Source organism: Eublepharis macularius, chromosome 12 (assembly GCF_028583425.1).
Source record: "Eublepharis macularius isolate TG4126 chromosome 12, MPM_Emac_v1.0, whole genome shotgun sequence".
In the NCBI taxonomy this organism is placed as follows: Eukaryota; Metazoa; Chordata; class Lepidosauria; order Squamata; family Eublepharidae; genus Eublepharis; species Eublepharis macularius.
The window spans coordinates 40,095,242-40,118,513 of NC_072801.1; the positions used below are offsets into that span (position 1 = coordinate 40,095,242).

The 23,272-nt window shown below is 47.0% G+C and overlaps 1 protein-coding gene across 2 annotated transcripts; it reads right to left on the bottom strand.

The window, feature by feature from the left end:
• Positions 1 to 1,583: 1,583 nt before the first annotated feature.
• Positions 1,584 to 11,655, bottom strand: PRR29 (proline rich 29). 2 transcript variants are annotated; one of them, XM_054995034.1, is made up of 6 exons: positions 11,563 to 11,655; positions 9,643 to 9,736; positions 7,594 to 7,709; positions 4,834 to 5,030; positions 4,289 to 4,359; positions 1,584 to 3,212 (listed from the first exon to the last, which is right to left on the bottom strand). In XM_054995034.1, exons 1-6 carry the CDS (start codon positions 11,638 to 11,640, stop codon positions 3,181 to 3,183), a joined length of 588 nt encoding a protein of 195 aa, XP_054851009.1. In that variant the 5' UTR covers positions 11,641 to 11,655; the 3' UTR covers positions 1,584 to 3,180. The 2 variants fall into 2 exon arrangements, with proteins under 2 accessions (XP_054851009.1, XP_054851010.1); XM_054995035.1 differs by lacking the exon at positions 1,584 to 3,212 and having other exon boundaries at positions 4,830 to 5,030.
• Positions 11,656 to 23,272: the final 11,617 nt, after the last annotated feature.

Sequence of the window (23,272 nt, forward strand, 5' to 3'; positions counted from 1 at the left end):
GCTTCCATGGCAGAGTGGGGATTTGAGACACACGACAAAGAGACACCTAAGTAGTTAGTCTCAACTGGAAACTCACAAACATTTTTTTTCCTTTTAACTATAGCCTTTTACCAGTTGTAGGCAGTGGTAGACAAGTGGTGTGTGGGTGTGGGATGGGCAGCTGGAAACAGAAGACCAAATTTGTGTGAGTCCGTCCAAATGGCTCAGTGAACAATTAGCTACCTGACTGCCATTGGAACGCAGGACACAAGCCGGACTGGGGGGTGACAGAACATCCCTGATGCTAACAGAGCACTCCAAGGCAGACTTACGTCCTTCTAAGTCAATAAATGTAGAAGGGTGTAACTTTGCTTAGGATTGCACTGTAAGCCACTTGTACTATGTTTATATTTTGTACAGGCAATTTTTTTTCTCAAACACCTCAAAAGACACAGGCCAAATCAGACAGGATAGATCACAAGAGTTTTTTTCTTTTGAAAAGTATGTGTATGGGCTCCCAATTCAGATTAAGACCGCAACACACACACACACACACACACAATCACTAACTCTTTAACAAGGAAGGCCCGCCATTACTCTATAGCATATGATTCATAGACTGATGGTAAGTAGAGTGTAACTGTTTGCCTTTGCATTGGCAGCAACCCGTGGATGACTCAGTACAAGTTCAATATCTCTGTCAGCCTCAGGCATTTCAGGAATCCTGTTATAGGCTTGGGCAAGGCAACAATTGCAAGGTATGATTCCAGGACAGATATGGGAGGAAAATGTTTCCTCAGTCTGGGCAATAGGCCAATGGATCTGCTTCACCTGTTAGGCAGTGCTTTAAGAGGCCTTTAAGGTGAGGGCCAGAAACAGCATCCCCCTTAATAACTAGCCTGATGAAGAGTTATAGGCTGTTTCCACATGTCCTTAAAGGGATGGCCTACTCACGGAACGCTGGCAGGCCACATTGGGGCACTGCAGAGTGCAGGAGGGCCCATTGTGCCGCCCCCAGCAGAGCTCCCAGGCTCTGTAGCGGCCGGAATCAGACAGACCCATTTTGGCCCTAATCAGGCTGCTGCAGAGTGCAGGAGCACTCCTGGTCCCATCATGCCACCCCAGCCGTGCTCCCACACTCTGCAGTTGCCTGATTCAGCCCGGGGCGTCACATGGCCTGACATCACATCCCGGAAGTTACATCATCATGTAGCCTGGAAGCGCATGCGCTTTGCGTGCAAGGATGACTCAATGATGAGTGCCAGGTCTTCTGCCTGGAGAGTAAAGGGTCAGGCCTCTGAGGGGCTGCGGAGGTGGCGGGGAGGCCTGGTCTGGCAGCACAGCCCTTCCAAGGCCCTGCAGTGGCTACGGAGGCAATGGAGAGGCCTGGCACAGTAGCATGGCCCTCCCAAGGCCCCACAGCGGGGGCCTGCCAAATCAGTTTTCTACAGCCTGTTATATTTTTTACCACAACAGGCTTTGTTGCTAGTAACATGATAAAACATTTATGAAATGAAAAAGAATCTCACAATTACAAGTGAAATTCAGCACAGAAGTTTTTTTTTTAATTGCATATAAATTAAAATTTGGTAGGGCTACCACTGGCCAGAGGAAGTTGATCTGGCAGCCAGGTTTCCCAATAGCTCATCCCTGTTTAAAAGAAACAAAACCTTTCAAAAATTTCCTGCTGGATTTTGGGTGCCCTCTGCTGATCAGAAACTTTGCTACATTAACTCCTCATTATGTTACCTACAGCATTCTGCAGAAGTAAAAGACTGAACAGGGCTGGCACAGTGAATTTACCTTTCCCTGCCCAGATCTGAGGCAGCCACTGCGTTTATCTTTATAGGATGGCTTAACAGGCAAGAGCATCTGCTAAGGTGCCTATGTTTCCTTCTGGCTGGTAGGATTGCCATCTATGGTTTGGAAATTCCTGGAGATTTGGGGAAAGAGCTGGGGGAAGGCAGAGTTTGGTGAGAGGAGGGGCCTCAGTGGGGTATAATGTCATAGAACTGCCATTTTCTCCATGGGAGCTGATATCTGTAGTTGCAGGAGATCTCCAGGTTCCACCTGGAGGTTGGCAGGGCATTTCTGATCATAGAAATGTTGTATGACCCATTGAATGTAGAGCAGATCAGGACAAGTCAGGGCTTATCTTTGCAGATGATTTGACGGATATCTCTTGCACTTCCTTGATTTTATTGTTTTTAAACTGCATTATCTGAAAGTACTAATTTTTATAGGATTTTACAGTGTTAAAAGCTGCCTCTGGTACATTTTGCTGAAAAGAGGCATATAAATGAACAAACTAAGAAATATGGCTGCCAGGAAGTAGTTGGCAACTGTTGGGAGTTTGGGGGGGGGCAGGGACATAGGGGGCACCATCAGGCAATGGTGTTATACCACTTCTAGGGAAAACCTGGCAGTGACATCAAGCCACTCTAGGAACCATTGAAAACTCTATGGTAAACCCACAGTGTTTCCACTGATTCCTAGATTGCAATGATATCACTTCTAGGTTTCCTGCAGAAATAATGTAACATCATCACACTAATGGTGATTTCAAAGGTGATTTAATTTTTTCCCCTTTTGTTGGACACCAGAGTGCCAGCAGGCAACGGGAGCTGGGGGCAGGAGATATTCCTCATCCAGAGAGTAAATGACAACCTACTAATAAACATCTAGATGTTTTGATACTGTCCAGAATGATCAGAAACAATGACCCAGGACCAAGCAGTGTAGCCTGGATAGGGTTGCCAATTCTGACCTTGGAACTTCCTGGAGATTTGTAGGCAGTGCCTATAGTTCAGGGAGGAATTTCACCTTGAATCTATGGTATGCCCTCCAAAGTTGCCAATTTCTCCAGGGAAAATAATCTCTATAGTCTGGAGATCAACTGTAGTTTTAGGAGGACACCAGACCACATCTAGGGGTTTGCTTCCCTAACCCTGGGACATCTGGAAATAAAGCCAGTTCTGGCCAGTGGAGGAGCTGGTTCACAGAAGGTGATCTGTAACATCAACTATTTATATTCCCAACAGTCTACGTCATGAAGACACACACAGGCAGCCAACTCCTGAAGATCTTGATCCAGTTAAGGCAGCAATGTGTCAGTCATACCAAACTGCTTGGTCAGGAGCCTGATTGGGTTGGAAGATGTGCCACTTCCTTATAAAGGGGCTGGAGCGGGGGAAGCTGCTGTCACAACCGTCCCTGGGTGAAGTCGTAGTATTCTGAAAAAGAAAGAAGAAAGCTGCTGACTTCAGTCTTCCCAGGATATCAAACATGGAGGTTGAAGGCAGCCTGGATCCACTCCATCGACATTCTGCATGCATTAAATATATTCAAGAATGATTTAATCAGCACAGATGCAGAGTGTATTTAAGTAGGCTACAAGGATGTGAGAATATTCAAAAGGGCTGAGATTGTGTCATCCTTGGGACAAGGGTTCCCAAAGCCAGAGGTGTAAGAACTCTGGCGGGAAGTCAGCATGGTATGGCCTGAACTTGTCAGATCTTGGAAGCTAAGCAGCATCAGTAATCGGATGGGCAACCACCAAAGAAGGCTCTGCAGAGGAAGGCAGTGGCAAGCCACCTCTGCGTCTCACTTGCCTTGAAAGCTCCTTTCTGGGGTTGCCGTAAGTCGGTTGTGACTTGACAGTACATATGTATGCAAATAAGAACACCCACAGACAGCATAGTATAGTGGTTAGGGTGTCAGGCTAGGATCTGGAAGACTCAGATTCAAAACCCCACTCTACCAAGGAAGCTTGCTAGGTGACCTTGGGCCAGTTATACCAAAGCCACCCTACTTCACAGGGTTGTTGTAAGGATAAAATGGAGGAGGGGAAATGATGTTTGTTGCTTTGAATCTCCACTGGGGGGAAAGGCAAAGTATAAATGAAGTAAATGAATGAATGAACAAAATGACCTCCCACCCCCTTCAAATATCCTGCTTTGCTCACAGTCCTGGTACCTAAGGCCTTCCCCAACCCATCTGTGTGTTTCTGGAAAATCCACCCTCAGCCCAGGGAATTTTGGGTGGGCGCAGGTGAAGACATTGGTGGCAGCTGATATTTTCTCAAACAAACAGAATTTCCCCAATTCTAAAAGAAAGGTGTTTTATAACAACATGTAAAAGACTGCTTTCTAGAACAAATTCTTAGGTAGAGCAAAGCAGTGCTGTCAGCAGGCACTGGACTCCATTGGCATGCACCTCCTTCTTCTACTGCCCTCATAGAGTTGGGATAGAGACTATATCTGTGGTTTGGGGGAAAGACCCACTTGTAAACCATATCACCCATCTTTACCTGATGCTGGTGGCACATCAGCTGTCACAGTTCCAGTTGCACTTGGTGGTGGGGGTGGAGGGACCACTTGTCTATTGGAACAAGTCAAAAGGTATTGTTAGTAAAGCTGGGGTAGCAATTTCTCTGCTCCCAATGGGATTTCTCTGCACAGGTGCAGAATTCTGCCTCCTTCCCCCCCAAATCAGCAAAATGTCCAGGTGGAAGCAACACATTGCAGCTGATTCTGCACTGGAAATATTGCAATAAGTTTCTGTGATCTCGGAGCTTGTGATATCACCATGGTCTCAGATTCACAACCTGCCTTATACAGGGTCAGACCTTTAGTCTACCAAGGTCAGTATTGTCTACTCTGACTAGCAGTGGCTCTCCAAGGTCACAGGGAGAGGTCTTTCCTGCCACCTACTCCTTAATCCTCTTAACTGGAGTTGCTGGGGATTGAGCCTGGGACCTTCTGCATGTAAACCAGATGTTCTGCTGCTGAGCCATGGCACCTTAACCTTTGCACTGCTGAGAGTGCTACTCCCTGCACGTATACACTCACTCACTCATCGTGTCTTGCCATTGGCTCAGGATCTAGGCCCACGTGGCGAATGGACGGCTGTTGCCAAGCTGATGGCTGAGGCTGGGGCTGCCATGCTGAGAAGGGTATGGTGTTGAGATAGGGAGCATAGTGGTGATGGAAAACTGGGGGTTCTGAGTCATCATCTTCATCATCTTCTACTTCCCAAGGGAGATGGGCCACCTGAAAGGAATGAAAGATAAGAAAGTCTCAGAAAAGAGGGATCCTAGGGTATGGTGGAAGGTGCTCAGTGGCCTTGCTGAAGGTAGGCATGATTGGGTCTGGCCAGGGCCTGATCAGGACTCAGGAGCTCCATGGAAGCTCCATGTACAGTCCAGGAAGCTCCAGATATACCACCTGGAGTGCCATGGTAGAAGAAAGACAGGGTATAAATGGCATAATTAAATCAATCCTACTTCCCTCCAACATGAGAGGTTGAAGTTCATTGGTAGGCTTTGGGCTTTCTCTCAATCTAAGCTATCTCACAGAGTTTCTGTGAGGATAAAGTAGAAGAGAGGAGAACATGAATGCTGCCCTGAGTTCTTTGGAGAAAGAACAGAATAAAAATACGATAGTTTGATAGCTTGGATTTTGACCGGGAAAATGGAAGAAAGGGAAAGGTGAAGCAACTGGTCCTCCTCGCCAATCTTCTGCTTTCCGTGTCGGCTTCCCTTTTTTTTCTTTTTTTTTTAAAGCGTGCAAGGAGAAATCATGGAACTGCTCACCACATCCAGTCGGGTCTTACAGTATCTGTCTATCTTGATTTAATGAAGCTGCTTTGTACCAAGCTGGATCAAGGTCAGCAGCATCTACTCTGACTGGTAGCTGCAGTCCGGGGTCATTTTCCCCATCACCTACTTCCCAGTCCTTTTATCTGGAGATGCTGGGGATTGAACATGGGGACTTTTGTGTGCAAACAAATGCTCTGCCACCTAACCTCATTGTGTTCCTCACCCCAACCCTGCATCTGCACAGACATGTATTGCGAACTCCATGCTGGGAACTTAATTCCCAGACCAATGTGGGCCCAATTCAGATCAGGACCACAGAACATACGGAGAGGTTGCTTAAGACCTGCTATTTGACACACCGGAGAAAGCTCCTGTACTGAACACACGTAAGGTTCCCCTCAGAGGCAAATAGCTGTTCCTAGGGGCCATTTCAGGTCAAGAAAAGGACACAGGGGAGGCTTAAGACCCACGTCCCTGTGGCTATGGCCCTGAATGAAATCAGGCCCATGTGTTCCTGGGAATAAAGTTCCCAGCACAGAACTGGCAATGTGTATCTGGTTGTGCAGTGTGATGACATCATTTTGGTGATGTCATCATGCGGGGCGCCGGAGGCAGCGTGAGGGGCTGGGAAGCCGTCCGCGCCATTTGCTTCTCCGCAGGCGAATGGCTCGGGCGGCCTTGCAGCCCCACGCGCTGCCTTTCACCTGCCCCGTGGGACAGGGGGCGGCTGGCTTGCCACGTACCCCCTGTCCTGAAGGGCAGGCAAAGGGCAGCGTGGCCGCCCACGCCATTTGCCTGCCCCGCAGGAGAGGGGGCAGCTGGCTGCCCCCTGTCCTGCGGGGCAGGCGAATGGCGCGGGCGGCCTCGCAGCCCCTGCGCTGCCTTTTCCCTGCCCCATGGGACAGGGGGTGCGTGGCAAGCCGGCCGCTGCCTGTCCCGTGGGGCAGGTGAAAGGCGGCGCGGGGGCTGCGAGGCTGCCCATGCTGCTGCCTGCGCGCTCCGGCAGCTGGCAGCTGCTCCTGGTGCCGCCTCCCTGGCGGTGCCGGGGGCAGACTATCCCCACTGCCCCCCTCGATCCGGCCCTATCTAGCGTCGTAACTATTTGGTTGGAGATATTTAGTTAGCTGGGGGAATGGGTTGGGCATTTATCTTCCCCATCTCAGGATTAAGGCCCGCTTGGCCAACCTCTACTGACAAGGGCTATGGCTTACAGTAAGTCACCTGTGGGGTGCAAAGGCCTAAGCAGAGGCTTGGCCTTAGCGTTGGTAGGATTTAGTTGGGGGGATGTTAGCGGGACGGTGAGTCCCCTTGGCACATCCCCATTGGTGGGGCTATTAGGGGCCTGTCAGGATCGGCTGGCATGCTTTGTGGCAGCCAGTTGAGAGGGCAGGCTGCCTGGTGGGATCTCCTGGACAAGTCCTTCCCTCATGCTCTGCAGCAGAGGTGCTTGGAGCTTTAAGGGGGAAACCATCTGCCAGGCCAGCCAGATCCCAGCCATGCATGTGGGTGGCTCGCATCCGGGGCAGCGGGTCTTGCCCAGACAGGTCAAGGCAGGGTCCAGGGGAGTGACCCCAGGGCTTGACCTGTACCGCTGGTTAGGCCCTTGCCAGGGTTTTTTAGTTGCTGCAGTTCATGTTGTTGCCTAAATAAAAGTGGCCCTTTATTACCCAAGCCTTGTGTCTGCCTCTTATTCCAACTGGGGGGGGGGGGGGCAAGGGAACATCTTCTGAAATCTATGGGTTTTACAAAGTGCTTATGTTAGGTTGGATTGTAAACTCTGGGCTCAAGTTTTGATTTGTAGATCTCTCAGAGCCAAGCTAAAAGTGACGAATGACACTTGAACGGCAAGTGGATCGAGTGGAGGGCAAGTGAACAGGGAGAAATACACTTGCCATTCAAGTGTCATTCATCACTTGTAGCTTGGCCCTGCGTGTTCATTGATTCACCAGCAAAGGATTATTTGAACAGGACATTTCTAGGAGAGGGTGCAAAACATCCCAGGTCTAGATACCTACCTGGCCAGCAGGTTGGGCTGAACTGAGCCCAAAGTAGTCAAGTGCTGACATGGCTAAGTTATTCATTATCACCTGGTGCATCTGGGCATTTTGAATCATCATTAGCTCCATTAAATCTGCCAAGAAAGAAAGGCTAACAGTTGACACAAATCAGAAAAAGGGGGAAAGCTTTTGCGATTAGTGTAAACTTTCATTAAAAATGGTATTGTTGGGTGGTGACCAAGGGATTTTCCACACCTCAATTTCTTACCTGCATCAAGTTTTATTCTCCCTTACTGATGGTATTGTTTGCCTGTTGTTGCTCTCTGTCCTGAGTTTTTCCCATGTTGGAAAAAACAGGAAAAACTCAGGGGGAAAAACAGGATAGCGATGACTGGCAAACAATACTGTCTGTAAGGGAGAGGATGGGACAGCAACAATGTCTGTAAGAGAGGGGAAGACCTGATGCAGTTAAGAAGCCAAGCAGCAGCAAAAATCTGGTGCCGAAAAGCCTCAAATCAAATGAAAAATCTAGGTCAAATAGAAAATGAATACAGATCCTGCTGTTCATGTTTCTTAATCCTCCTAGCCATGTCTTTTCAGAAGGCCCACTCATTGATTTCTGTGCGAACTTCCAAGCATACATGCTTTAGAATGTAATTATGAAAAGTAAAAAAGCACATTTCTAATTTTTTATTAGCAGAAGAGGAATTGACAATGCTCCTTTAATTTACCTAGGTAAGGATTGCCCTGACTTGGATGGCTTAAACTAGCCCAGTCTTGTTGGATTTTGAAAGCTAAAGAGGGTTGGGTTAGTACTTGGAATCTGGGTCACTGTGTCTAGGTAGGCAATGGCAAACCATCTCTGAGAGCCAAACTACAAGTGACGTCTTACACAGGTTGGACACTTGTCAGCTTCCTCAAGTTTTGATGGGAAATGTAGGCGCCCTGGTTTTACAGCTTGGCTCTCCATTACAGCTGCAAGACCAGGATGCCTACATTTCCCATCAAAACTTGAGGGAAGCCGACTAGTGTCCAACCTGTGTAAGACGTCACATGTAGTTTGGCTCTGAATGTCTGTTGTCTTGAAAACCCTACAGGGTTACCATAAGTCAGCTGCAACTTGATGGCACTTTCCATTACCACCAGGTAAGGACTGGCCATAGCACAAGGAGGGATACATGCAAGGGGAAAATGGTGGTATTGAATTGCAGGCCAAAATGCAATTTCAAGGACCAATTTGAATTGCTAGTCTGCATGTCTGTAATGTCAATTCACAGGATACTGAAGTTGGGAGGATGGTAGACCAAAGATCTTTTTGGTCTTGTTGGCTTCTGCATAAATTCCACGGGAAAGCTGTCAAAATTCCCCTATTAGGCATTTTCAAAAATGATTTGTGGAAGGCAAGGCTTGACATGGTTCTTGCTTCAATTGGACTGCAATGCAAATACAAATAAACAAACAAACCTGGAACACTTACTTGCATTACAGATACTAATGGCTTTCCAGCTGGCTTTGCATTGGATAGTTCAATAAATAAAGGAACAAAAGCTCAAAGGTGAATCTTGTGTACAAAAACACCCCCCTGAACTGCTCAGATTCACATGGAAAAAACAAGTTTTGCAAACTGATCTTGGATTATTGATTATTGAACGCAACAAATTTCAACCAAAATTTAAATTTTGAATTTAGGGGGATAAAGTTTTGGGTTAAACCAGCCAGCCATTCCGCTGGAGAAAAAGGGAGGTAGGTTCTCTTTGACTACCAAAAAGACTACACAGAGGTCATGGGACCTACATGGACAAAAGCCCTGTGGAATGGGGGCTTGTAGTAAAGAGGACAATTGGGTGAGATGGAGTGAACAAGTTATCTGGATCCAACATTTTGTTCATTTTTACTGTCTTCCAGTCTGGAATCAAATCCATAGAATCTCCTGCACTGGAACTTTCCTTTTCAGATTTTACCATTCTAGTCCTAAAAGCCAGCCAGACCAAACGCTGTGGAATTTTCCATGAGTCAGAGCAGTGTGGCTAGTGGTCGACATGGTTTTCTCATTTGCTGGCTGCCTACCTTCCCTGATTTGGCCCCCTCTGTTGGACAGAGGAAGAGAAGATGCAGTCCAGGGCATCTGCTGCAGAATTGTTATCTCTGGCTGTTGGGCAACCTGGGAGAACAAAGAGAAACTCTTCAGTCTGTTGGAGGGAATCCCCAGCCATCTCCCATTCATGAAAGCCACTTTCTCCTGGCTCAAGTTTAGCTAGTTTTGCTTCTATTTTAGAGGCTGATGTAGCAATACCAAAGATGATATCAAGAGTCACACTGGACATGATGGAGGAGGCAGGAGGAGTCACCCACCATTTTTACAGTTCTGTCCTAAGCGGAGTTAACACCCTTCTAAGCTCATTGGCTTCAAAGGTCTTCGAACGGTTTACGTCTGCTTGGGATAGTACTGAGAATCTCTTCCAGACATGTGGAACTCCAAATCTCAGCAAAAAGAAAAGGGTTTAGATCATTCCCTGTGTGCTGTTTTTTGGTAAAAAAACTCATCCTTCCTAAACACACACACGGATCCTGTTCTGTTCCTCCATGGATAGGAAAGCAGAGTGGCTTTTGATAGGGAAAAAATAGCCCCAGGGTAAGAGCTAAGTGCCCCAACCACTGTTTGCTGCTGTGATCAAATGTGGACTCTTCTGCAACTGCAGTGAAGTTAAAAATACAGTTGGGAGTTGCTTCATGCACCCGTGTGCTCTGAGTCCGCCCCCCCCCCCCCGAGTGTTCTGATGTTGCAAACCCCACTGGCTGCCTGAGACTTCCCTGTTTCTTGGGGTGCTGCTACAGCAGCATGGGATCTTGGAAGTCTGCCCCAGAATCCCTTGCAATGCTGTAGGAGACACTGCAGGACACCTTGGATTGTTTAGCATGAGAAAAATGTCTTACGAGTGGCCCCGAGAGTTCTCTTTCATGCAGAGGATGAGCCTTGAAGCTGTAGTGCTGAAGCAGAGCCCATCCCTCCTTTATTGGAGAGTGGAGCTGCAATTCGTCTTCAGTGCTGATTGAAACATCTAGCCTAAGGAATGGTGCCATTCCATTTAGGAAAAGGTCGGGTTAGCAGATGATGGTGATGGTTTTTTGGTTTGATAACCTGTGTCCAGACAGAGACTGAGCTAGATCACATGAGGTTCCTTTCCAACTCTATTAGAGCCAGTAGTGGTTGGAGAGTTGGACTAGAATCTGGGAGACCCAGGATCAACTCCCTACTCCACCATGGAAGCTTGCTGACTCCTTGGGTGAGTCATGCACTCTCAGTCTAACCTACCTCACAGGGTTGCTGTGAGGATAAAATGGAGAAGGGGAGAATGTTGTAAGCAATTTTGGGTCCCCATTGGGGAGACAAATGGGGTATAAATGAAATAAATACATTTGTGGTTATTTCTTTAAGAGGAGATGATGGGCATACATACCACAGTCCTTTCCCCATGACCCTCTCACCCCAGCACATGCATGCGTGCGCTCATGCACAAACACTCATACACGACTCTTTTTCTGTCTACACATTTTTATCTTGCCTTTCCTCCAAGAAACTCGGGGGGGGCGTCTTTCCCCTTCATGTTGTCCTCACAACAACCCTGTGAAGCAGAGAGAGGGTGACTGATCCAAGGTCATCCAGTTAGGTTCATGGCTGCAAGGGGATTGAACTCCAGGTCTCAGCCCAGTGCTCTAACCATTACTCCACACTGACTCTGAGTGGAGTCTCCTGTTGAGAGTTAGGGGAGAGATTAAATTTATTAATGGCAGGCAGAACATGAGTTCTCTGCTCTGGTGGTTTCTGCTCCACCAGCCCTTCAACATGCCAATGTTTTCCAGAATTTCTGCAGAATGGTGAAGGGTAGGAGAGAATAAAGCAATTCAGAGTCACAAAGGATTTTTCCTCTTTGTGGTTCATTCAGAACTGTTTCCCTTTTGATTCCACATCCCACAGTGACAACTTACTGGTTGTTGAATGAAGTGAACTGGTGGTGAGGCAGTATCTTGAGTCCCCCTGAGATCGCTGGCTGACCCTACGTTCATAGTAACGTCCCAAGCTGGCGGGTGGCAGCCAGAAAAAGCAGGCACACATTCCGAACGGTTGCCAAGGAAGTTATATGCAAACACATCTGTTCTGCCTGCAGGTGGCATTGAGTTCAATTTGTAAACTGCCTTATCATGGGTGCCAAAGGTGTTTACGCAATCAGTACAGTAGCACAGCATATTGCACTCCACATGGATTAAGGTGCTGCCAGCTTAGAAGGAAAGCTGAAATCTGGCATGTGCTGATTACTAGAACCGTCTAAACCTAGGATATCAGCAAATCTGATTCTCCGAATTTGAGACGTGAAATTTACTTGAGCACAGAGCAAGCAAACTCCAGGAGTTTTTGCCTCTTTCATGTCTGTTTTGGGCAGGGATGGGCTTGCTTCACAAGGTGGGAAGTATTTCAAGGTGACCAGCTTCTTCTCAATAAGTAGGTATGGATGAGCGCTGATTAATGTACAGGATCTGTATCTCAGGAGATGCAAGACGTAGTGTTTTATCGTGGTTAGAACGTCACTGTAAATGCTTCTGAAAAAGTAGTTTAGTCCACTTATACCCTAGGGGGAGCTATGGAGCATTCTCTAGTGTTTAGGGTTTATTGAATGTTTTCTCTTGCAGTTTAACTTACCTCTTGGTTTTCTCTGTCTCTGCTATGTATCAGTATGTGTTAGTGTTTGTGCTCTGAAGGCCTCTCTGTTGCATGAATGGCCTGCAGTCAGTTATGGTTTTTTGCAAAAATCCTGTTGCAGTAAATTCATTGAGAGCAAATTCCAAAACGTGGATTGGATTATTTCCTGAACTGCGCCGAAACACCCAAGGAGGGAGGTTAAGCTTAGGGAGAGTGACTGACCCAAGATCACCCGGCAAGCTTTCATGACAAAGTGGAGATCTGAAATAGTATCCCCCCAAATCTTCACCACTACACCCAAGCTGGCTTTCTGACCCTTCATTAATCGTTTCCTCTTAATCATTTCTTGCTTCCTCTCAGCACTCTGGTTCTTTCATTATAAATATCTTCTTTGCAATCTGAACAGGTCCACCATTTATATTAATTTTAACGTTTATTTGCACAATTGAATTACAGTAAAAAAACCAAACCCAAACTAATGTCCTTTGTGCTTTAGTGAAACGAGGTTTCTTTCAAAAGGAAAAATGTTGGACATGAATGAACAGACCACGTAGCAGAATGCCTAATGACAGTGGGACCAGAGTTTCCAGGGATTTCCCCCCTCATCTGGCGGGAGGGGACAAGCTCCCAGAGGTTGCCTGCTACTGGCAGGCACCTCAGGAACGTGCACCGCATACATACTCCCAACTGGTGCAGTGGTGTCACCACTTCCGGAAGTGATGTCGTGTCAGCCAGGGGAGCATTCCCACACTTCATTTGGGGGCAATTTGTGCCCCAAACAGGCCGAATTAGCCCTGTGTGGAGCACTTGTGCGGAGGAGCTGTGGCTTAGTGGAAAACCTCTGCTTTGCACGCAGAAGGTCCCTGGGTTCAGTCCCCAGCATTTCCAGTTAAAAAGGACCAGGCAGTAGATGGTACAAAAGATCTCTGTCTGAAACCCCAGAGAACCGCTGCCACTCTGAGTACAGAATACTGACCTTGATGGACCAAGGGTCTGATTCAGGGTAAGGCAGCTTCATGTGTGTTCATGGGTGCATTTAGCCATAGAACAGCCCTATGAGGTTGAAAGATGGTGATTGGCTCAAGGTCACTCAGAAGGTCACTACATCACAGACCCTTTCTCCTTCCCCTGTCACCGATCCCTACTTCTGTTCCTGGACTACCTGGCTGCTCAGAATATTGATTTGAATGGTAGGATTTGCACAGGACACCCCCCCCCCACCTCCGCTTCTTGCAGAATTCCCAGAATCTCAGAGAGAGGGAGAGAAAAAGTGAATTTGTTTATTAGCGATTCCTCTAGCCACCATTAGCTCCGCTCTGTTCAGCTTCCAGTCTTTCAACAATCATTCCAAGGAGCCTGGGAGCTACACTGGGGCATTGCGAACAAAGCCAATGAACTGTAGGAGAAATAGAAAGCTAAATGCCCGATAACTCTTGAAGCGAGCCATCTAAAACTTAGAGTTGGTTGCATCAACCATTTGGGCCACCAGGAGGAGCAGTTGGCTTTAAAGTGCAAAGTCACAAGGTAGTTTAGGATTTTTCTTTTTAAAAAATGCCGAGGTGATGATCACGACTTTCTAGTGATGTACACTGTACAAAGATACCAAGACAGCAACAAAAAGTTGCATAATGAGGATTTTGCTAGAGGTGTTACCAAATCTCACAAACATGCGAAAATCCCCCTTTCTGCCATATTTTCTCTTTGTTTGAGATGAAACTGCAGTCATCTTTCCCCATCCCTGCCATACTAGTGGAATTTCTGCCCAGGGAATGGATTTTTTCCTCCTCTTGAGTTCTGTTGCAGCCCAGAATGATCCCTAAATTGCTGCTTCTGGGAAGTAGAGGATCACCCTGCCCCAACATCATATGGTGAGAGTCACAGGTCTGCAGGAGGAAGACAAAACTGGATCTGTGCATCTCTAGATGTTGTCCACTGGACTTTAAGAACATGTCTGGTGTTATGTACAAAAAGTGAGGGGCTCTTTTTCACATCACTAAATGAAATGGTTGCCTTCACCAGGATTTTCCCAGGTGAACCTGATCTTGTCAGATCTCAGAGTCTAAGCAGATTCCGCCTTGGTTAGTAATTGGATGGGACCAGGGTTGGAGAGGCAGGCAATGGCAAACCGCCCGTTAATCTCTTGCCATGAAAACTCCACCAGGGGTCACCATAAGTCAGCTATGAGTTGAGCATTCTCCAGGACAGACTGCCTTCTCCGCTAGCACTTCTTCACAAAAATATAAGTAAAAATTACTGCCACTAGATGTATGAATGCCCCCTGGCTTGGACAGCTTTAAAAGATTTGACAAATTCATGGCAGAAAAAGTGTATTTGTGAATTATAATCATAACAGCTAATAGAACCTCCAGGTGCAAAGGCATTTTTAATAACATATAGAATATATATATTCTGCATTTATTTGTTTAGTGAATTTTATTCCAACACTTTTAACCCAATGGGGACCCAAAGTGGCTTACACCATTCTCCTGTCCTCCGTTTTATCCTTACAACAACACTATGAGGAAGATGAGGCTGGCACAAGATCACCCAGCAAGCTTTCCTGACAGAGTGGAGGTTCAAACCCTACACCACACTTACCAACGCGCTCACACACATACACCCATCTTTCAGACATGAGCTCCCCTTGTGGACAGGCAAATCCACACAATAGAGCCATCCACACACACACACACACACACACACACACACACACACACACACACACACACACACACACACACAAATCCTTGTGGCTTTCAGGTGGCCTTTTGGGTTTCTATAGCAACCCAAAATAGCATGTAACTGCTTCAGCAGTAGTGAGCAAAAGGAGTTGGGGGGGGGTGCCTAGAAAGAGGGGTGAAGAGAGATGGAGGAGTTGCAGTGCAAAAGGAAAGGCAGCAGTGATGGTGGAGAGGGAAAAAGAGTCAGTAGCAGGTGAAGGTGGGCAGCACCAGGGGAAGCCAGAGCCAGCAGTGAGGGGAGGAATGGCGTTCCCTCTCCCCTGCGAGTTGTCACTGGTCCCTGCTTGTGCTTATGTTTGTGTGTATGTGTATCACTGAAGGCAAATCATAGAAGAAATAATTTGCAAGCACACAAAAACAAAGACTACAATAAAGCAAAAAAAAAAAAAAAGATTAGCAGCATCAGATAACTGCAAATGGCAGCAACCGTGGCAAAATGGAGTAGGGGGGCAGTGACTATGCGCCATCAGGACCCATGGTGGGGGGAATGTTCGGAGGGCCATTTGGTCTTGGCCTCCAGTTTAAACTTAAGGGACCTTGAATTTAGACACGTTAATATATACTGATTGATTTTGGCACTGAGAAGTTTTGCGATTTGTTTTTATGTACACCCCTACGGGACCAAAATTTGCCACAAAATTCAAATTATTCCCCCTTTTTTCAGTGCCTTAGTGCCATCTTTTATTTTTATTATAACTGGGAGCTGCCTCAAAAGCTGGAAGTGGCTCTGGACCTCTGACAGGGCTTGCCTGTCACCGGCAGCAAGAGATCTCTCCCAGAGACCCAGCCCTCATAATCCTCGCTCGGTAACCTAAAAGGTGTTCAGGTATTCAGTCTCTTACTACCAGGTGGAGTGTGTGGTGGTGGTGGTGGGGATTTTCACCTTCTGGGCCCCCAACGCTGTCTCAACAGGGAACCTCTGCAAAGAGTTAATTAATTTTTCCTCCAGCCGGGAGCTACAGCAGGAAACCTTGTGACTCGGTGGCAGCAGCTGGCTTTTAAGTTACCAAGAGTTACTTTGTCTTCTCCGCAAATGAAATGTCTCCCTAAGACATAGAAAAATGTTCTAGTGATGTTGAATGAGTTGGAACGGAGATGGGTCCGGTTGTTGGGAAGGGGCAGGAGATTAATCCAGCCCCAACAGTCCTTCGTTTAGTTTATGATGTACCATCCATCAGCGTCACAAAGCAGCCAACAGATTAACTGAACCTTGCAGCTTCCCCTGGGCCTCAAGCCTTTTAGGACACCAGCAGGGGAGGCCAGGGGCCTTGGCCACCTGAGGCACAGCGGGGAAAGGAGAAACCTACTGGGGAGAGAAGCAGATTTAGGGGAAAGCAGAGAAGCTGAATGGGAGACAGATGGAGCAGACTCACAGATCAAGCCTTTAATTTATTTAATGCATTTAAAATTTATTATTGGTTGTATTTGTGGGACCCCTTAATTGTAGTGATGTTTTTAATTTTAATATATATATTATTTATTGTTGTTTTTAATTGTTTTCAATGTTCTATTGTACTAATCTCATACTGTGTAATCCGCCTTGAGTCTCAGTGAGAAAGCTGGACTATAAATAATAAAATAAATGCCTTTAAAATCAGGTTTTCCCTTGAAAGCCAGTGTGCTGCAGTGGCTAGAGCAGGGGTGGCCAAACTGTGGCTCGGGAACAGCATGTTGCTCTTCTAGCCATATCGTGCAGCTCCTGGAGGTCTCTGAGCATTGCAGTGGCCATACAGTTTATTTTAGTGGGGAAGGAGGGGGAAATAGGCAAGCTTAAGCTCTTCCCCTCCATCAGAGGTTGCCGGGAGAAAAGGGAGAGCAGGAAATGAGATTGGGCAGCCACATAACTCAGTATGGGATCTTACGTCCAGATGCTCCAAGTATCCAGCTGCAGCAGCAAGAGGTGAGCCAGGGAGCCAGAGGGCCAGTTGAGGCATACACATGCTACCCTTCTTTCTCTCTCTCCATGTCTTTCCCTCCCTCTCTTTCCTTCTTTCCTTTCCTGTCTTTCCCTCCCTTTCTTTCCTTCCTTCTTTCTTTCCATGTCTTTCATATTTTCAATAAAAATGTAGGGGTTGCCAGGTCCAACTCGGAACATATCTGGGGACTTTGGGGGTGGAGCCAGGAGACTTTTTGGGGGGTGCTGCCTAGCAAGGATGTGACATCACTTTTGTAATGTCACTTCCAGGTCAAAGGTCATGTGATGGCACTTCCCAAAGTCCACCCCCTGAAAATGTCACTTCCAGTATACTGCACCAAAACTCCACCCCTTCCAGTGATGTCACTTTCAGGACACTCCCCCAAACCTGCCTTTTCCTCTGAAGTCATTTCAATTCATGTCTTGTGACTCTCAAACATCTGATATTTATTATATGTGGCTCTTATATTAAGCAAGTTTGGCCACCCCTAGGCTAGAGTGTTGGACTAGGATTTAGGTGGCCCAAGTTGAAATCCCCACTCTTGAAGCTTGCTGAGTGACCTTGGGTTGGGCCAGCCACTTCCTTTCAACCTAGCCTACCTTGCAAGGTTGTTAAGATAAAACAGAGGAAGAGCGAATGATGATGTAAGCTGCTTTGGTTCCCATAGAGGAGAAAAACAGGGTATAAATATCTAAGTAATAATAGCAATAATTTTAACTTGTTTTTCTGCAGTCACAGTCTGCTTTCAGAGGAGCATGAAAATGGCATCTGTAAGCAGCACAGGTGGAGAAGGGAACAGCATCCAACCCTCCCCATGGCATTCCATGCTGCTCACTGGTGTCACTACCCCCAATTCTTGCCCCCTCTCTTTTCCACTGTCACACCTGTGAAAAATGCAAGAGCTGCAGTGGCTATGTTGGGGTGTCTGTGACCCTGAAATCCCCCTTCCCTGCTTTCTCTTTCCCTACCAAGCCACAGGTATGTGGTAGGTATGGGAGGAGTGTCCAGGTGGATGTTTTGTCTGCAGCTGCCCCACAGGTCCCCCTTTAAATCAGAGGAAAATAGCTTCTGTTTTTCTCTGGATTAAACAGAAAAAGCCAGGAGCCTTCTTTAACCCAGGGGTTTCTGTATTCCATGTGTGGCAAAATCTCCATGTGGAAGCAGCTACAGGCAGGTTATAAGCCTTGCACAGAATTTGTGACCCAACTTCACTAGCAAGAATTTTGGATTTTTCGAACAGGCTTGGAGAAATAGGTGGGACATGTTATATACCCCATGAGGAATAGCTATAGAAGGGAGGGAGGTTTGAGTGGGGGGCTTGCTGCTGATAAACAGATCTGGTGAGTAATGGCTTTTTGCAAAAAATGTCAGCAACTCCAGTACTCCTTTGAAGGACAAATTCACACTTGCACTTTAATGTGTTTTAGTTACTGGTTTGGAATCTCCCCCTTGTTCATTACCACCGTGCACAAGTTGTGTGTTTCCTAGTTCTCATGGATGCACCACACCCTCTGACTAGCAAGGGCAAAGACATTTGCATACTTCCTACCCCAAATGTTGTGCCATAATAATATTGTGCAGCCTTTCCACTTTACCTGCTGGCCTCCCTTCTGTCCCAAGTGGTGCAAAGCAATTGCTTTCTATACAAAGCAATTTGTATCAATTGCACTTCTAAAATGCCTTGTCAGATTTCTCTGGAAAAAATCAACGTGCTCCTGTGCTAATGTGCAGAACTGACCCTTTAAGCAAACACTTCTTTTAACATGGAAGGCGAGGGGTGGGGGTAGTTGGGGTTGTGAAGGAGGAAGAAATGCATAGATGAGCTTTCCATTATCATGATTGTAAGTATAGAAGACAAACAGAGTACCTTTTAGTAGAATGTGTGTGTGATATGTATACAAGTTAGGTGCATGTGAGTAATTGGGGGTAGGCGAATCAATGAGTCAAAAAATCTCCCCTGGCCCAAATTTGCCCTTTCCAAGGTGTTGTAAATTCCTAGGATCCAAAGCTGGTCAATTTCCTTACCTTCCCAAAGTTTTGTTTACCTTTAAAGCTATTCATGGCTTCAGGCCACCTACTTCTTGAACCACATCTCTCCTATGCCAGTTACATTCTTCAGACAACCTTCTCCTTGTGATATGCTCTCTTAGGATTGTCCACCTGGTAACAATCTGATGATTTCTGTGGTAGCTCTAGTCTTTCAGAATGACTTACCAAAGTGGGTGCAGATGGCGCCTTCACTTTCTGCATTCAGAAGGGGTGAAAATTTTATTTCCAATGGCATTGGATAAGGGCAAACAGTTTTAGTAGGGTTGCCAGGTCCCCATACGCTCTCAGTGGGAGAGAGGGCAGTACTCACACGCATGGAGCTCTTCACGCATGCATGAAGCGTGTGTGTTCCCAGCACCAATGTAATGATGTCACTTCTGGAAGTGACATTGTCACATTTTGCGCGAAAGTGATGTCATCGCGCCCCACTAGGACTGTACTCACTGCGTGCTTGCCTGGGTTGCCTGCCAACAGCGGGTGATTGCCAAGTGACTTGCAACCTCCTAGTGGGCAATGGGGCAAACCACTGGGAGGTTGCCCACCACTGGTGGGCACCTGGGAACCTAGTTCCGGCAGATCTGGCTTTTAAACCTTGTGTGTTGTTTTTATCTTGTTGATGGACTGTTACGCTGTTTCATGAAATCGCAACTTGCTGTTGCTCTGTCCGTGCCTTGCCTGGAGTCTAAGGAGATACGGTGGCAAATAATTAAATAAATAAATACATGTCTGGTCTTCTCGCTTCCCTTTTATTCTCAACTGCTTGCGATTTACAGAGAGCAACAAGCATGTCCAGTCTTCATCAGCACCCTCTCCTATGGTGGAGATTGGTGGTGCCTTTGTTTTTAATTTACAAACAATCTTCTGCATACTGAACAAATATGCAGCAGCCATATCATTTTACTGCTTTCTTAACAGCAGGAATAAAACTGCCCTTCAGATCAAACAATGCTATTTGGAAGCAATGCAAAATTGACAAAATTGAAATTAAATCGTTCATCCGTATTATTGAGTAGCCATCAATAGATTTTTTTAATGAAGTCAGATACAGACGCATTTGAACAGCAGGATTTGAGGCTGGTAGCACCTTAAAAACCAAGATATTAAGGGTAGAAGCTTTTGAGTGTTGAAGCGCCCTTCATCAGATAGCTCCTTCATTATCTGACAAAGTGAGCGCAGACTCTCGAAAGCTTCTACTCTGAAAACCTTGTTAGTTGTTAAGGTGCCATTGAACTCAAATCCTGCTGTTCTACTGCAGACCAACATGGCTACCCATCTGTGACACATTTGCATATGTCTTTTGCATATGGATATGCTGGAGAAAGGCTCAAAAGCACATTCAATAGCATGTGCGGAATTGATCTATTGTTCCTGAAATCTCCCCTTCCTCAGGGAGGACACCAACACGCTCCCTGCCCCTCTAGCTTTCGCTGTTGCATGGTAAGCGCTACTTGCCTCTGTCCTGGGATGCCATGCATATCTGGCTCCAACTTCGGTGTGCTTATTTTAATCCCTCTTCTATAGTTTTGGCTTTCAAAAACATTTCCCCCATGCATCCAGAATGCGCATCTATTTAAACATTTTTTGCAAACAGCATTGCTCCAGGTAAAGAAAGGGGAGTATTTTCATGATTGCCAAAACGGCCAGCCAATCACTCTCCTAATACAGCCAGATAAGATGAGTTTCTAATTGGCTGGTCCTTGAGTAAATCAGCGCTTTGCTTCTGCCAGCACAAAGAACTGGTCACTCCTGGTCTTGATTCAGTTTGGAAACCTGCTCCAGCTGGACCACAGTAGTATCGCTGCTCAGCCTAAGTACATCCATCTTCAGAGAGATGAGGACTGTGTGCTGGTTTGTTCAAATCCTGTAAATTATGCAACATTATTTGTTCAGTGCTTCAATGACCAGTTAACAATGAAGTTAGATTGCTTTTAGACTAGTTCAACTATTAAGGTTTTCCATGAGTGTTCACAGAATTGTAGTTTGATGACTGTTCTGAGAAGTATCTTTACCACTTTCAAAAGACATACTCAAATGTGTTTGAAGTTGACAGAACCATACGTGTCACCTTGGAGGAAAGTGGGAGATGTGACAGACAGCAGGGAAGGGCGGGGTATGACTTTGAAACCAGGTCAAGGTTATACTGTAAACATACCTGTTAATCTGACCCTTGACCTGGAGATAGGATGCCAAATATCGCACCTGATGCTAAGTTCTATGCCTTCTGCAATGCAACTTCAGAATCAAGGAACACATTGGGTGGAAGCCTGGCCTGTGTCTAACTTTATGTCTGGCCATGAACTCTCTGTCATAATGTGTTACCTATAAAACGGGGAACTTCGTGATTTATCTTAGCACCCTGCCTTCTGGGCAGGATGGTGCAGGGGCACGCAATGAGGATAACATCAGAAAGGATGATGAAAAATTTCATATAAGTCAATAAGATGTAAAAGGGGTGGCTCTGTGAAGAAAGCCACAAGGGAGCCTCAGCTGACACTGGCAAGGCTATATGGCACAGGAAGTACTTGAATCTTTATGGCTTCAGATGTGAAGTGGGTAAGACCAGGTTTGTGTATGGATAAGCAGTGGGTTGAGAGTGCTAAGCAATGAGGTGAGGCAGTAGTCTTGCCTAGAAATTTTGGGGAGGGATGGCTGCCTCTAACTGCTGCCCTCAATTTATTTATTTACTTCATTTATACCCCGCCTCTCTTCCCAATGGAGACCCAAAGCAGCTCACATTGTTCTTCTCTCCTCCATTTTATCCTCACAACTCTATGAGGCGGGTTAGACTGTGTGTGTGTGACTGGCTTAAGGTTCCGTGGCAGAGTGGGGATTCAAACCTGAGTCTCCCAGATCCTAGTTTGACACTAACCAGTACGCTACATTGGCCAGAACACCTAACATTCCTTCCTTCCTTGCTCCCAAGGTGTCTTTAAATAGTGTGGCAACCTGCACATGCCGAAGAGGGCTTCCCAAACTCTCACAAGAATTTGAGTGTCTAGGGTTGGTGTCCTGGTGCCCTGTGGACCCCATGGCCCCAGCCCCCAAGGACGACCTAACGAGCACCCACCTGCAGTGTGATGACCAGCTTCAGAGCTGGCCTGAGGGCCACAGGAATGCCACTGTGGTCTCCATGGCTCCAGTCCAGGGCTGACGAAACACCTGGCTGTGAGGAAGTGGTGGTGAGATCTGCCCAGTAGCGGCACGGGGAGGCACGCTGGGCTCCGACAGGGGCTTCCCCAGCAGCAACGAGGAAGATGCAAGGATCACCCCCGCTCCCTGCTCCATGGCCCAATAGGAAGCTAGTGCTGCCCCAAAATGCCACCAGCCGCCACCCCAACCAGGGAACAGAGGCCATGCCTCCAAGCCCAGGCCCAAGCAGCGGGAAACCCTGAGCACAGCAATTTGTTGTCCGCACGGTCAACCAGGGGTGAAGAGGAACCTGACAGGGCACAGCCCAAAGGAATGGGGCAAGCACCTATGGACAGACAGGTATGGGACGGAGCACAGAGGTGCCCTCACCTGGCCCAGGTGGTGGGTCTCACCTGGGAGACGGGGTGGGGTTGGCACTAGAGGGTGGGTATATAAGAAGGGCTCCAGACCCAGGCCAAGGAGGACATTGTGTGAAGTTTTACTTCTAAAGCTAAGGGGTAGCCTCACAGGTACAGCACAGCATCCTGGTGTACTGACACCCTGGGAAGGCCCTTTCTGAGGCCTTAAAAGGGGGAGGGATGGCTGCCAGCAAGGAGTGGGCTGACTAGGTGGCCCAGACACAGGTGAGACAGATCGGACCCGAGTGGAGGGCGCATCCCAGTGCAAACCCGTGCTGCGCCGGGAGGGGTCACAGAGGACCTTGACATTGAGAAGCACTATTGGGAATGTGTAGATTATCATACTTATGTTTAAAGATGCCTAGGGAATGAGAAGGAACATTATCTGCTCTGGCTTCCCTCTGGTGGCAGCAAGTGGGTGCTGTTAGGGGAACCAGCCTTGGACCTTTGCTGCAGTGTCCCAAGCAATAAGCTTTAGAAGCCTCATTTTAAAAAGTGGGTTGTACTCTTTGAATGGTGACAGGAAAGGTAAAACCAATGTGCAGTGTCCTGGAAGGAAATCCCAGTCTGAGACAAGCTGCAGTTGCTCTGTTGTGAGGGAGAGATGCTCTGTACATTTTCAGAGGTTCTGTATTATAGATTACTATATAGCTGTTTCTGGTGGCTACAGGTAAGAGATAATGGTAAAAAGAGTCCACTGCTCCTCAGTAACTCTGACGTCATGCAGCAAGAAGGGAGAAGGGAAAT